Source organism: Eulemur rufifrons, chromosome 28, assembly GCF_041146395.1.
Source record: "Eulemur rufifrons isolate Redbay chromosome 28, OSU_ERuf_1, whole genome shotgun sequence".
NCBI lineage: Eukaryota > Metazoa > Chordata > Mammalia > Primates > Lemuridae > Eulemur > Eulemur rufifrons.
This window is the reverse complement of record NC_091010.1, coordinates 61533709-61547527: the sequence shown is the minus strand read 5'-3', so window position 1 is coordinate 61547527 and position 13819 is coordinate 61533709. Positions and strand designations below refer to the sequence as shown.

Below are 13819 nucleotides of genomic sequence, written 5' to 3'. Positions count from 1 at the left end.
ATCAGAATCAAGTGCAGCGCTTGGGGTGCTCTGAGTGTTCCATAAATCCTTGTAGACAGACTGTAGGCAAGGGCTGGACCCAAGATCCAAATCCACTCCTGTCTGGCTCTAAAACCTGTAATGTCTCCACTCCACTGTGCTGAAATGAACTGGCGACGGCCCTGCATACAGCAGGTGCTCAGCACACCTGCTGAATAAATACGTGTGTGCACATTCATGGTGGGGATGAGGGGTCTGTCCATCAACGTACCCCCATGGATCATCTGCTCTACCTGCTGCCTTTGTGACAAGCTGAGCAGATCACACTTCTATGGAATTTTCGCAATTGGAACTGGATTGAGGGGCCCTGCCGATCTCAGGCAGGGACTGTGGGCTGGCGGCGTGGCAGCTGCTAGCTGGGGGACACCCTGGAGCTGCCGCTGGGAGAAGCGCTCTGGTTTCGGGGTTCCGCAGCCCAGGTACTGCCACGCCCTCTCATGGTTTCATTTGATCATAGGAGAGAACCCCCTCCCTCCATCTTTCCAGTAATTTCCCCCTTTGTTTGAGCAACTGGGAGGTAATTATCTGCCACTTGCCACCAAGGATCCAGACGAATTCGCCATCTGTAAATTCCGGGGCTTAAGCCAGGTGCTAGGAGGGCCCTCCAAACACCCCCCGCGGCCAGGAACTTCCCAGTTGCTTCCTCCCCCCACAAGCTGGCTGGCTCCTCTCCCGAGACTCGGGGCGGGGGCTGGGGTGAAGAAAGCAGGAGGTGGCAGGCAAACGGGGCTCCTTCCAACCCCGACTCCTGGCTTGCAATTAAACACGCGTATACAATCAGAACCAGAGAGAAAGGGAGAAAGTTCGCTGAGCGGCCGCTGTGGAGTGTTTCCTCACTTGAGGGTTGATTTAAGGTCTGGCTGACAGGAAGAAAAAGCACCATTCTTCCACCTTTTTAATCAAAACCTTCAGTGCCATGTGGAACAGCCACTGCCGTCGGCCCTCACGTCCGTCTGGAGCGGTTCCTCCCTCGGGCCGTGGCCAGGCGGGAGACACGATCCCCGAGCCCCAGACAAGAACAGACCGGAGGAAGAAGGCAGGGCTTTGTTTTCTGGGTCACTGGGGAGACAATAAATCAGCCCAGCCACACGCGCGTGAGCAAAGAGCTGTGCGCTGTCGTTCCCTCCGCTCTGGGTCTGACGCCAACGTCCCGGAGCTCTTGGCCACAGCCCCCCAGCGCCTCACTGAGTGTCCTCGTTGGGAGCCCAGGTGATGGACTGCACGTGCCAGGCACAGTGCCACTGGGCAGAGACACGGCCGGACAGGCAGAGGGTGGCTGGAAACATGACAAGTCTCCCCTCTCGGGTAACTCACTGGGCCGCCTTTTAGGTCACCGCTGTCCACCAAGGCAGGCCCAGGCTCCAATCAGAAGCAGACTGAGCGTGAAGCCGGGGAAGCGTCAACTGTAGGGCTTCACTTGCGGAGTACGCTAGGTGGGCGGAGGGGGCCAGGTCTCAATGGGGAGACGTTTCTACAGAAGCACCTCCAGAAATTGGGATCGCAGATGAAAAGGGATTTCTTTTCTCATTCTCAACATTGCTTTTGTACCTAATGCTCTAATCTTTTTCTTAAAGATTAGAAGTTATTTAAGCCCCCCCAAGTTATTTAAGCTTTGGTCTTCCCCTGCCAAAAATCCTGGATCTTCCCTTGTTCCACCCAGGCACAGCCCTCAGTCTCAGAGGGGCCTTCTGGAATCTCCCCCCCCCCCGCCCCACCTCTGATGGCAAACAAGCCTCTGGGAAGATGGCGCCCGATCTGCCATCCTTATCCTTCCTTGATGAAGAGCCCAAAGACCCAGCCTGAGGGACGCACGGCACTCTCTGGAGGGAGCTTTGTGGGGCTGGTGGAGGGAAAGGGAGGAACCACACTGTGACGCGGTGCTTGGAAGTCGCCAGCATCCCACGCAAGGCCCACGACCCCAACACGGCGTGGACACACAGCACCACTCTGGAAACCTCCTTAACTCTTTGGATGACCATCTCTTGTACCTCTTTGGTGCTGACCCTGGGGATAGCTGGTTATCCCACCAGGCCAGATTTCCAGGGCTGGGAGTGGTCTTTGAGAGCAGAGGTAGAGGTGGGGTGACTGCTGTGACCAGTCGGAAAGCTTCTCCGGCCAAGGTCCGAGTGAGTCAATCCATCGGCCACCCAGGTCCCCCGAGCATCCATTCTGTGCCCAGGTCATGAGCCCTGTCCCGAGGACCTCACAGACCGACTCAGCTGGCTGGTGGCAGGAAGTCAAGGCTGGCGAGGGCTGTGGGCTGCTGAATGCGGGGTGGCCTCTCAGCCCCCAGGAGGGATCCCTCACGGAGGTGGCCTCATCAGACATGAGGCCACCAAAGGTTTGACCAAGGTTCAAAGGGTGAGGGGGGTTTGGCCAGCCAGTGGGGGGGACCCACCTGTCCTTTGACTCATGGCGTTTGTGCACTGGGAATTCTTCCAAGAAGACTGAGCTCTGAAAGAATCCACTTTTCTGGACAACTTTAAGCCTTGCCTCAGGGCTGGGGGGTGGGTTCCAGCCCCTTCGTGGTGCCCTGCTGAGCTGGCCACCCCGGGTCCCAGTTTGGTGCGTTCCCTGGGCCAGCAAGATGGAGAAACACAGCCTTTGGGAAGTAGCCACCGCCCTTCAAGAAGGGGAAGCAGACTGAGCTGGAGAGACCTTGACCCACATTTCCTTTGTTGTTCAAGTGGCTTCAGAGAAATCAGGATGAAGGACTCTTAGGGGTTGGAAAGTGAGAGAGGACATCTTTAGACACCAGTAGAATTTAACCAGAGGCCCTGAGAGCTGAGCGACTTTAATGAGAATGAAAGGAAAATACACAGTGACCCTGACCCAGACCTCGACTCTTTGCGTCAAAAGCAAAAGACGATAATTAACAAAATGTGATGTGCCCGGACGTGAACGAGGGGCCAGCTGAGCTCTGTCAATTTGATAATCCCTGGTCGTGACCTGTGGCCCCAAAGTGTGCAACAGGAGATGACACGCTGTTTACACAGGCCGCGCACACAGGGGCTCGCAGGACCCGGGGCCGCTGCAGGAACAGAAGTGGGATTGTTCCTGGCCAGTGGTTTGCATGCAGCCAGCTCCCTCGGGGCCAGCACAGCCACGTGCAGGTAACTCACTCGTGGAGCTCGGCCCCACGGGCTGGGGTGCGGAAGGCTCACCGCAGGGACTGTCCCCCATTCTCTGTGCATGAGAGGCAAGGGCTGGGCCAGCCGACCTTCTGTCTTCCAGAAAACCCACTCCACCACTTCCAAACCAGCTTCAATCTGAAATCGTGTTGGATTTTTCTCCAGTGAAGAATTCATTCCACGGGGCTGGGAAATGAAGGAGGGTCAGGAATCTCCTAAGATCCAGGTGGGGGAATTCAACCGAACCCCCCCCCCCACCACGTGATGTCATGTCTCTGCCCAAGACCCACAGATGGGGAGGGCCTGTGGGGCCACACAGTGAGTCAGCTGAGCACAGCCACCACGGGCACCAGCGTCGCTGCACCCAAGACAGAGCAGGGCGGCGGCTGATTTCCCTGTCCCCAGCCACTGCAAAGAGAGGAATTCTAGGCAGGAAATACTATACACACACAGAACGGGTCAGAGGCAGAGCCGGCTCCACCAGCATCAAAGGAACATCCAATTTTCTGACCTGGAAGGTTGAGAGAAAGGAAAAGGACCTGGATGGGCCCTCTCTGGCCTGCCGTGAGGAGCCTCAGCTGGGCACAGCAGCCTCAAGGTTGTCAGGAGGGGCCGAAACAAAACTGGGCTGTGAGCTAAGACAATCTGTTTTCCAGGAAAGGCCGGCTGTGGGGCGGGTGTCTGTCTGAAGGGCAAGTACGCAGTAGTAAGCATGCTGCCCAGGGAGCCTGTGACGGGAGGAAATGCTACCGACACAGTGCAAAGGGGAAGGCGAGGCCCAGGGTTGGGGCCAGGAGCTGGACAGGGCCCAGGAGGGGACCAGCCGGCAGGCACATCCTACGGGCGTCAGTGCCACCTCGCCTCCTGGGCTCACTCACCCATCCGGCCATGTGCCTCTTGCTACACAGGGAAGCTGATTCGGGGGAATCTTTGTCTTTGGGTCACTTTTCAGCAGACAACACAGAGGCGGCATCGACACAGGCTCAGCACTGGACAGACCGGGGTAGAGCCCCGCTTCATTCTTCCTTTCTTTTCGTTTTCTTTTGTTGTGGTAAAAGATACGTAACATAAAATTCACCATTTTAGCCATTTTTTTTTTAGAGATGGGGTCTTGCTCTGTTGCTCACCACACCTGGCTAATTTTTTTTCTTTTGTGGACCAACTCGGATGGCCAGGCTGGTCTCAAATACCCGGCCTCGAGCGATCCTCCCACCTTGGCTTCCCAAAGTGCTGGGATTACAGGCGTGAGCCACCGCACCCGGCCTCGTTTTAACAATTTTTCAAGTGTACCATTCAGTGGCATTAACTGCATTCATCATATCAACCATTACCACTATCTTTTTCCAAAAATTTTCATCACCCCAAATGGACACTCTACCTATTAAGCAAGAACTCCCCATTCCCTGTCTCCCTGTCTCCCACCAGCCCCCTGGTAACCTCTAATTTATTTCATGTCTCTGTGGATTTGCCTTTTCAAGACACATCCTAGAAATGGAATCATACAATACGTGGCCTTTGATGCCTGGCTTCTTTCACTTAGAATAATGTCTTCAGGGTTCATCCACGCTGGGGCATGTGTCGTGGGCACTTCATTTCTTTGTGAGGCTGAACATCATCACACCGTACGGATAGACCAGTTTGCCGATGCGTCCATCTGTGGACGGACACGTGGGCTGCTGCCATCTCTTGGCCATCACGGATGATGCTGCTGTGGACATCTGCACACAGGCATCTGCTTCGGGCCCTGTCTTCAATTCTCTCAGTTGCACGATTACCAGCTTAAGGACTTTGACCGCCCAGGGCAAAATCGGGATAATTGTGTCTACTACACAGGACCCTCATGAAGATGGAAGGAGCTGAAGGTGTAAAGCATGTAGCATACAGTAGGTGCTAAATGAGGGTGACTTTCTCCCACCTCCCCCATTAAAACCCACCCTCAGTAAAGGAGTGTCAGAGTTAATGATTCAGTGCTTGCATGGTGGCCCATCTGGCACCAGCCGCCTTCTCGCCTTTGCTCAGACTCTACAAACGTCTCAGCATTTAGACACTTTAGTGGCCCAAAGAGTAAGAGCCTGGAGGAACCCAAGCCCAGTTGCGAGCCAGCCACGGCAGGAAGAGGAAAACCAAGCCAGAGGCCTTCTCTCCATGTTTCCAGCACAGGGGTGTGGAAAGCCCAGTGAGAGACATTCCTCTTCCAACCTGTGTGCTGTGGGGGTCCAGTCCCTGTCTGGGCCTCCGTTTCTTAATCTAGGAGATGAGGAGTTTGGCTTAGCTCAGTGGTTTTCAGACTGGGTTCCATGGAACCCTAAATGGTCTCCTCACAGTCAGAGCCTAAGGAGGGGGAGGGAGGAGAAAGGGAGGTCCAGACCCCAGCCTAGTCAACTACAGCAGATGTTTCTTCCTGTTTGCACACTGGGAATCTATAGATAAAAATTTGTGCAAGGCCCTGAACTGGGTAGCCCTGAGATTTCCCTGGGTGCTGCCACCCACCATTTCTTGTCATTTCAGATAGCTCTTATGAGGACTTAGTAAAGCATGGGGTGCGAAGTTCCAGGCATGCAATAGTTGCTCAATTAATGCTAACTTCCTTCTGTCTTGCCCAGGACAACTAGTAAGCACAAATGTGGCTTGATTTCTTGTGAATTCTTCTCTCTGCTGCTCCCAAAAGTGGAAGAGGAAGAGGCCCATCCCCCGCCCCTCACTGCTGCTGCCTAAGAAAACTCCAGGATGTCCCTTTCTCCAGTTTTCTTTTCAATCCTCTTCCGCCCTTGAGTCTCTTTGCAGGGCTGTGGCAGGAAGCTGGAAAAGCCAGGTGCACGGCCCAGGCGCCCCTCCAACCCCACGGGCCGCCTGTGCTGCCTGCCCTGGCTCGGCTCAGAGCCTTAGGCAGGCAAGAGAGTGTTTAGCTTGGATTTAATACCAATTTCTCCAGTTATCTTTACGTATGACAAATCAACGCTGGTTTTGCAGGCATGTTCCTGATACAAGGATTCTTTTTAAAACTCATTTAAGTGAAAAGATGAGTTATTTTAAGGACAAAGTTATGTAGATAACTATAAAGGTAGTCTGCAAATATGGCAAAAACCATGAAGGTGCTATGAGAATATCTGGTGGCCATAAGCCAAGATGAGGACCATTGTCATCAACCCCATACTCAGATGGGGAAACTAAGGCTCCAAGGATGCATAGCCGGAAGGTGGCAGGACTGGGGTTCCACGTGGTCCTGAGGACAATGGGTGATGCCAACTGGCCACTCCAAGGCCGAGGAGCTGAGAACCAGCCTTCCTGGGCTTCCCTGGACTCCGGGTGCTGGTGCCTGGGTGGGGATAGGAGGGCACCAGGAAGGTGATGCAGTCAACCAGAGGCCAGAGAAGGAGGGAACTTGGAATAATTACAATTTCCTTTTATTTAAGCTCTTTATAAAAGGTGGATGCTCTCTGGAGAGCCAAACAAGCACTAGGAATAGATTTCTTTTGTGCAGAAGCACTGGTGGATGGGTAACTTCCCCCCTGATGAGAATGCACTTCCCTGTCTTACTCTGTCATTATCTATGGAGGGCCTGGAGAACAATATCCCACCTGCAGACCTTTGGCAAGAAATGTGCTCCAAGAGCTGCCTGCACTAGGGCCTTCCCAGCATCCCCTAGAAGAATGCCGTGCCAGTTAGTCAGAGCCTGCCCCAGCCCACCTGCGCACCCCATTGTCCAGGAAGAACAATGTGCAGGTGTTTCTGGGAGGACCACCTGTCAGGTTTGAGCTTTCTCTGAAACCTGCTGATACTCCCTAACAGAACCACATTGCGACTGGGTACCGCCTGCCAGGCTTAGTAATTAGGGCGGGGCAGTTCCACTGTAAAGATGCACACGGTTGCCCAAGGGCCCAGTTACAATGAACCACATCAGAATGTCCTACAAATGACGCTGCTGGAGCAGGTCGTTCAGGGGCTCCAGCATTCTGGCCCAGCATCTTCTCTTCCCAAACCTCCGTTACCTGATCTGTAAAATGGGTACACTAATACCCATTTTGGGAGTTTGCTAGGAAGATCCAAGCACAGGTCTGTCAGATACCAGTGCAGGGATGGACACGGAAGGGCTCAAAGCCTGGCGCTTGCTGTCATGTCCCCAGGGGAGGGAAGGGGTGGAATGTTTGTAAAGGACCAGGCCTGGCTCTGGTCTTGTCAACAGGCAATGGGGCTCCTGTTCTCGAAAGGAAGACTGGGTCATGTGGGTAAAGGTGCACAAGATTTTTTTTACCTTGTCTCCACACATGGTCCACTCCCTAAAGAACTGAGGCCTTCTTACAGAGACAGATATCACAAAGTAAAAACAAGTCATTTAAAAGTAAAAATCAAAAATGAAGTCAGAATTTCACTAAAATTAAAAACCTTCATGCTTCAAAGGACACCATCAAGAAAGTGAAAAGACAACCCACAGAATGGGAGAACACATTTGCAAATCATAGATTCGATAACGGACTTGTATAAAGAACCCTCACAACTCAATATTAAAAAGACTAACAACCCAACTTAAAAATGGACAACAGATGTGAATAGACATTTCCCAAAGAAGATGTACAAATGGCCAATAAGCACATGAAAAGATGTTCAACATTATTAGTCATTATGGAATTGCAAATTAAAACCACACCAAGACACCATTTCACACCCACTAGGATGGGTAAAATTAAAAAGACAGAAAATAACAAGTATTGATAAGAATGCGGAGAAACTGGAGGCTTCAGACACTGCTGATGGGCATTTAAAAATGTGCAGTGCTTGGAGAAACAGCCTGGCAGCTCCTCGAAAGTTTAAACACAGAGTTGCCATGTGACCCAACAATTCCACTCCTAAGTATGAAATGAAAACATACGACTACACAAAAACTTGTGCGTGAATGTTCATAGCAGCATTATTCATAGTAGCCAAAAAGCAGGAGCACCCACATGCCCATCGGCTGACGGGCAGATGGACAAACTGGCACAGCCCTACAGTGGAACAGTACTCAGCCACGAAAAGCAACGAAGTGCGACGCAGGCTGAACGTGGACGAACTCTGAAAACATCACGCTGTGAAAGAAGCCAGTCACAGAAGGCCACATATTATATGATATTCCATTTATATGAAATGTCTACAGTAGACCTGGAGACAGAAAGTAGGCTAGAGGTGGCCAGGGGCTAGGAGGACAGGGGAATAGGGAGTGACTGCTAACGGGTATGACAGCTTCTTCCTGGGGTGCTAAAATGCCCCCGAATCATATACTGGTGATAGTGACATGACTTTGCATATTTTAAAAAAAACCACTGAATTATACACTTTAAAAAGGTGAGTTCTGTGGTGTGACAATTAGATTGCAATAAAGCTGGTATTTTAAAAACTGAAGTCTGTAGTGATGGATGACATATACTACTGTCCGCATTATTATTATCATAATTAAGAATTTTCTGGTTCATGCCAGCTCACAGTGGCCATCCCCTCCCCTGAACACCTGTCCACCTGTACCACCTCTGGTCTGCAGGTAACTGGAAGGTGAGCTGCCCAGATCTCCGCAGAGCCCAGCACACACGTCCCATGTGACCGTGGCGCCCTCTGGCCAGCTCCTCTGGGCTGACAAACCTGAGACGCTCAGGGCTGTGTAACCAGCACTGGAGACTGGCCTGCGCACAGACACGGTTTCCCGCCGGGGGCTGAGGAATGAGCGTGCAGGAGGACGAGGTACTGGGTGCTCCCCCTCCCCGGTGTTCCACACGCTTCTCCACGTTCCCCGCCTTCATCCTGGCCAATGCACTGCGAGAGGAAGTGTCACACGTCGCTTCCGGGTCAAGGCAGTTAAGGCTCGTGTCCCTCCTTCATCCCTCCCTTCCCCTTGGCAGTGACCATGAGACAACATGTTCAAGGTGGTGGAGCCACAAAAGCAGCCAGGATCCCTGAGTCACCCGTGGAGAAGGACCCAGAAGAGCTGATGGCCCAATCAGATCATGACGGGAAAGAAAGAGACCTTTGCTGTGTGAAGCCCCTGGGATTTGGGGGCTTGTTTGTTGTGGCAGCTAGTATTAAGCACCCTGACGGACACACTGCCTTTGCAGGAGACCACCCTCCATGTCCAGCCCTCTGTGGCCGGCGGCCCCCAGGCCCCTCCTTGGCCTCTCACAGCTCCACAGCTGGGAAGGCCAGGTCTGCACGATTGCCTCCTTTGACAGCCTGACTGTGAAAGCACAGAGAAGGGAGGGGACAGGCAGGTGACATTCACTGCCGACCGGGTGTCTGACACGCACCAGCTACCGAGCTGTATCCTTGCTGGCTTTATCTGGGATCCTTGCCACCACCTCCCCCTTGCAGTGAGGAGCCTGAGGCACTGAGAGGTTAAGCAACTTTCCCAAGGCCATGCAGCCAAAAGAAGCCACATCTGGCTTTGAACCGGGTCTACCTGATCCTAAAGCTCACCTTCTCCTTGCTGCCCTCTGCTGCCTTTCCGTGAGCTTTCCGCGGCCCTCAACCCCTTCCAGAGCCCACCCTAGGCTGGTGTCCTCCAACACCCCCAAAGCAAAGCTGGCCGTGTGTAGGCAGGGGATGCAGGATTGGGGGCAGCGTGTCAAGTGCGGGCTTTGCCTCTTGGGAGGGAGGCTTCAGGTGAGGGTTTGAAGAGACTTCTCAGAGCCTTCAATATGCTCACATGCTGTGTGACTCTTTACCCAGGGAGACACGGCACGCAGTGTCGCCCACACGTAACTGACCATGGAGGCCTTTCTCACAGAGCCTCTCACTGATCGGTGTCCTACGGCCTGTCCTTTGCAAAACTGTTCAGAGCTGAGACACAGGAGCTGCACACTGAGGAGGGGCCCAAGGCAAGGACGGTCTAGGTTTGGGGACAGTGACTCTAGGGGTTGTTCAAAGGCCTCAGAGCTGCTGCCGGGACCTCAGCTACTAACTCAGCTCCTCGCCTGGCCCTTGCTCCCGGCACCCGGGGCACCTGCGGCGCTGAGAACACTGGCTCCTGAGCGAGCCACTAGGGGAGGACTGGGAGGCCGTGCAGAACTTACTGTAGGAAAACAGTTGACACAAGGCACAGACCGGCCACCTCCCCCAGGCCCCTGGGCCATAACATATGGTGTGGCTTAAAATTTAAAAATTGAGGAGTACTTAAGGAAAAAATGTTGGCAAGCTCCGAGGCACTTGTAAAACCGTGTGAGCCGAGGGGGAGTCTGGGCCCCGTCCCTCCAGGAGACTGAGGCAGCGCCGAGCAGAGGAGGAAGGCCTGGAGGCCCAGAGCAGGGTCTGCCAGCAGAGGCTTCCGGACGAGGCTACCCATGGGAGTGAGAGAGGGCAGCTGTCCCCAGCGGCAGCCCAAAGAGCCCACCTAGCCAGTGGGGTCGAGCAGATCAGCACCCTCATCGCAGGTTACAGCCAGGCTGGCAGATGGCGGAGGGCAGGGAAGGGGTGGGGCAGGGAAGACCGCACTCCAGGTGACACAGCCAGGGCTTCAGAATCACCCAGACTGGGGTTCAAATCCTGGGTCCACCACTTCCCAGCTCTGTGGCCTGAGATGAGACAGCTCGTCGAGCCTCCCCCTCCTCATCCGTAAGACGGAGCCAGTGCAATCTGCATCCTGCAGTGACAGCAACGGGAGGTGTGCCTGACACGACGGGTCCTCAATACACGCTAGTTGCCATTGTTTGGAGGGACACACGTCCTAAACAGGGCAGCGCTAAAGTGGGTGTGGAAGGAGAGCTGGACCCGGCCGAGCTGAGCCACAGCAGGGCAATGCTCTCACAGAGGCAGCTGAAGACCAGCAGCCGAGCAGCCCTCGCAGGTGACTCACTCCTGTGGGCCTCGGCAGCCTGTCCATAAACAGGGCTCTCTCTGGTGGATGCTGGAACCGCCAGAGATAACGTCCGGAGGTGCCTGGCCCACCGAGGCAGCTCAGCCAGGGAGCTGTTATCCTCATGCCTCTGGCACTTACGCCCCTCTGAGCTCGGGACTGCACATTGTCCACACCCAAGCGTTTGTGGCAGGACAGGTGGAGGCCTGGCCAAGGTGGGCCTGTTTATGCCTAGGGTGCTCACACCATTTTGAGTGGCGGCCAGAGATAAAAAATACATCCACCTACAGCCCCATCATTATGCCACTGGCTGTGACTGTGGGTGAACAGAGACCCTGCTCAGATGTCACAGACACCAACAGGCCATATCTAGAAGACAGCAGAGCCTCGCTGCCCCAGGGCCCCACAGACGGTGCGGGCAGCTATGCCTGCCCAGAGCCACGCCTTGCCTGGAGTGAGCGGGCCCTGGTCTGCGTCTGGAGGTGCTATGAGCATTCATCCTGTCATTTCTGAAATGTGCAAAAGGACTGGGGGTGTTTGCAGTTCACATTCAGAGACGTTTGTGATTACGATGGAAGCAGAAGTGGAGAAACAGCAAGGGGAAGCAGCGAGGTGATGACAAGTGTCGTGTGTGCTTTAGTGAAGGCGTCCAGCAGGCCGTGCGGAGCAGGACGTGACAAAGAGCAATGCCTCTGGGTGTGAGGCTGGGCTCTGCCCATGAGGGACATGGCCACCAGCCAACTGCAGATAAAGGAGATATGCAGATATGCTTGACGACAAGGGCCAAATGCGGTGCAGGAGGTGCGGGAGGGGTGGGACTGATGTCTGGGACCCCCCTTCCCCTCCACGCCGGCTTCTTAGAATCACCCTGCTACGCCCTTTCTTCTGGGCATTTGCCATCCGCACCGTGGCCAGGCCTCCACCCGTCCTGCCACAAATACTTGTGCGTGGACAGTGGGCAGTAGGGGGACTCTTGGAGGGAGCTAGGCTCCAAGAAGCAGGCTTCCTGTCCTTGACCCCAGGCCTGGCCTGGACCATCCACCTCTTGGCCCTGCCAGGCTTGGGCAGTCTCTGGGGGAAGATGAGAATTATGCATCCCAGGAGACTACTGCAGCCACCAGCCTGACACTGAGCCCCCTGCACGGCCTGGCGTGGACCCGGGGTTCACACTCCTGGATACAGCCTCCTGTGCCTCCTGCTGTGGGGCTTGGGAGGCCTCTTACCTTTGGGGCGAAGAACTTGGTCATAATTTCCTTCCCTTTTTCTCCCAGTTTTTCATCTGGAGTAACTTCATATTCTGCCTAGAACAGGAGAAAAAAACAATAACAGATTTGCTCACGAGATCCCTATAGTTACAGAACCAGAGAGCTCCTAGAGCCCCTGAAGAAACGCCCCTAGAGGCCACCTGACCAATCCCTTCCATCTACAGGGCAGGAAACTGAGGCCCAGAGAGGGGAGAAGACCAGGCCGAGGAGCCCAGATGTCCAGCCCACGCTGCTCTGCACTCCCCCGTGGACCCTGGTTCTCGGGACAGCGGCTCTGCTCGTGACTGCACGTCAGAATCACCCGGAGCACCGAGCAAACGCTGATGCTCGGCCCCTCCCCAGTGGGCCATGAGGACCAGCATCTGGGCAGCTGGGGATGAGGACCACCGACGTAGATGAATCAAAAGAAACCACTGGAAAATAACAGGCCACCAAACTGCAAGGCCACTGAGAGGCTGCGTTAAGTCACTCAGACCTTGCAAGCTGCGTGACCTTAGGCAAGTTGCTTAACTTCTCTATAAAATGCAGATGAGACCAGCACCTACGTATGGGGCGACTGTACAGACAGAAGTGATAAACTTCAGGGGTAGGGGACCTGTGGTATTAAGGCAAAATGTGGCCTCCTAGGTCCTTAAGTGCAGCCTTTTGACTGAATCCAAATTTTACAGAACAAATCCTTTTATTAAAAGGGACGCAGCAGAGAAAGATGAAGCTTTTCTTGCTTCCTTTGGTACTTAAAAAAGCACAGTCTTGAAATCAGAAAGCCGCGGGTTCCCCACCCCTGCCAGGCAGTGCCTGGCACATTATAAATACTCAATAATAAACAGCTGCCTAATCACCACCATTGTGATATGACACCTTGCAAGGGCAAACGATAACACGGATGCCTTTGGTTTTCAAAGCAAACATACAAAGATTTTTTAGATGTTCAAATCTGAACCTCAAAAGAATCAGGGCAGTGACACGGGAGGACAGGGGCCGCCGTCCCACCCGCAGTGGAAAGGGACCTGCCCAGGGTCAAGCAGCTGGAGGTGGCAGGGCTGGGACTTGAACTTCCAAGCCCAGAGCTCCTTCTCAACACCACCAAGGAACTTAGGCCTCCAGATAGCCAGCCAAGCCAGCGGGGCCCGAGCTCTAAAGAAGTGAGGCCTCCAAACACCAGACCCAAGAGGGGCCCCTTCACTCCCATCCGACACCCTTGCCAAGTGGATGAAAGGCCTTGAGCTAACAAGAAGTCTGAGTGAGCTTGCCTTTCTCCTTTAGACAAAGGAACTAATTGCAAATTGTTCATAACCATTTCAAAATCTACCACCCAAGGATTTGTCAGCCTCAGCCCAAAAGTGCAGCTCTTTCAAAACAGACAGAGGAAATGACACCAGCCCAGATGGACCCAAACTCCCCTCAGCATCCCGCTGTGCAGAGACACCCGGCCCCTCGCCGGGTCCGAGGAAACCCCACAGATCAGTGTCTGGGGTCCGAGTCCTCCCTAGGCCAGAAAAAGGGGAGCACAGGTGGTACCCACGGAGGTGCAGGTACATTTCCATCCTAAGTGAGCGAGTTTCCTGGTCTTG

The 13819-nt window shown here is 54.1% G+C and overlaps 1 protein-coding gene across 1 annotated transcript in view; it reads right to left on the bottom strand.

The window, feature by feature from the left end:
* GRK5 (G protein-coupled receptor kinase 5) overlaps window positions 1-13819 on the bottom strand; it is a 187297-nt gene that overhangs the window by 31306 nt on the left and 142172 nt on the right. Inside the window, exon 4 of the mRNA XM_069459844.1 lies at window positions 12207-12284. Within this exon, the coding sequence (XP_069315945.1) occupies window positions 12207-12284 (78 nt within the window). The remainder of the gene's footprint in view (window positions 1-12206; window positions 12285-13819) is intronic.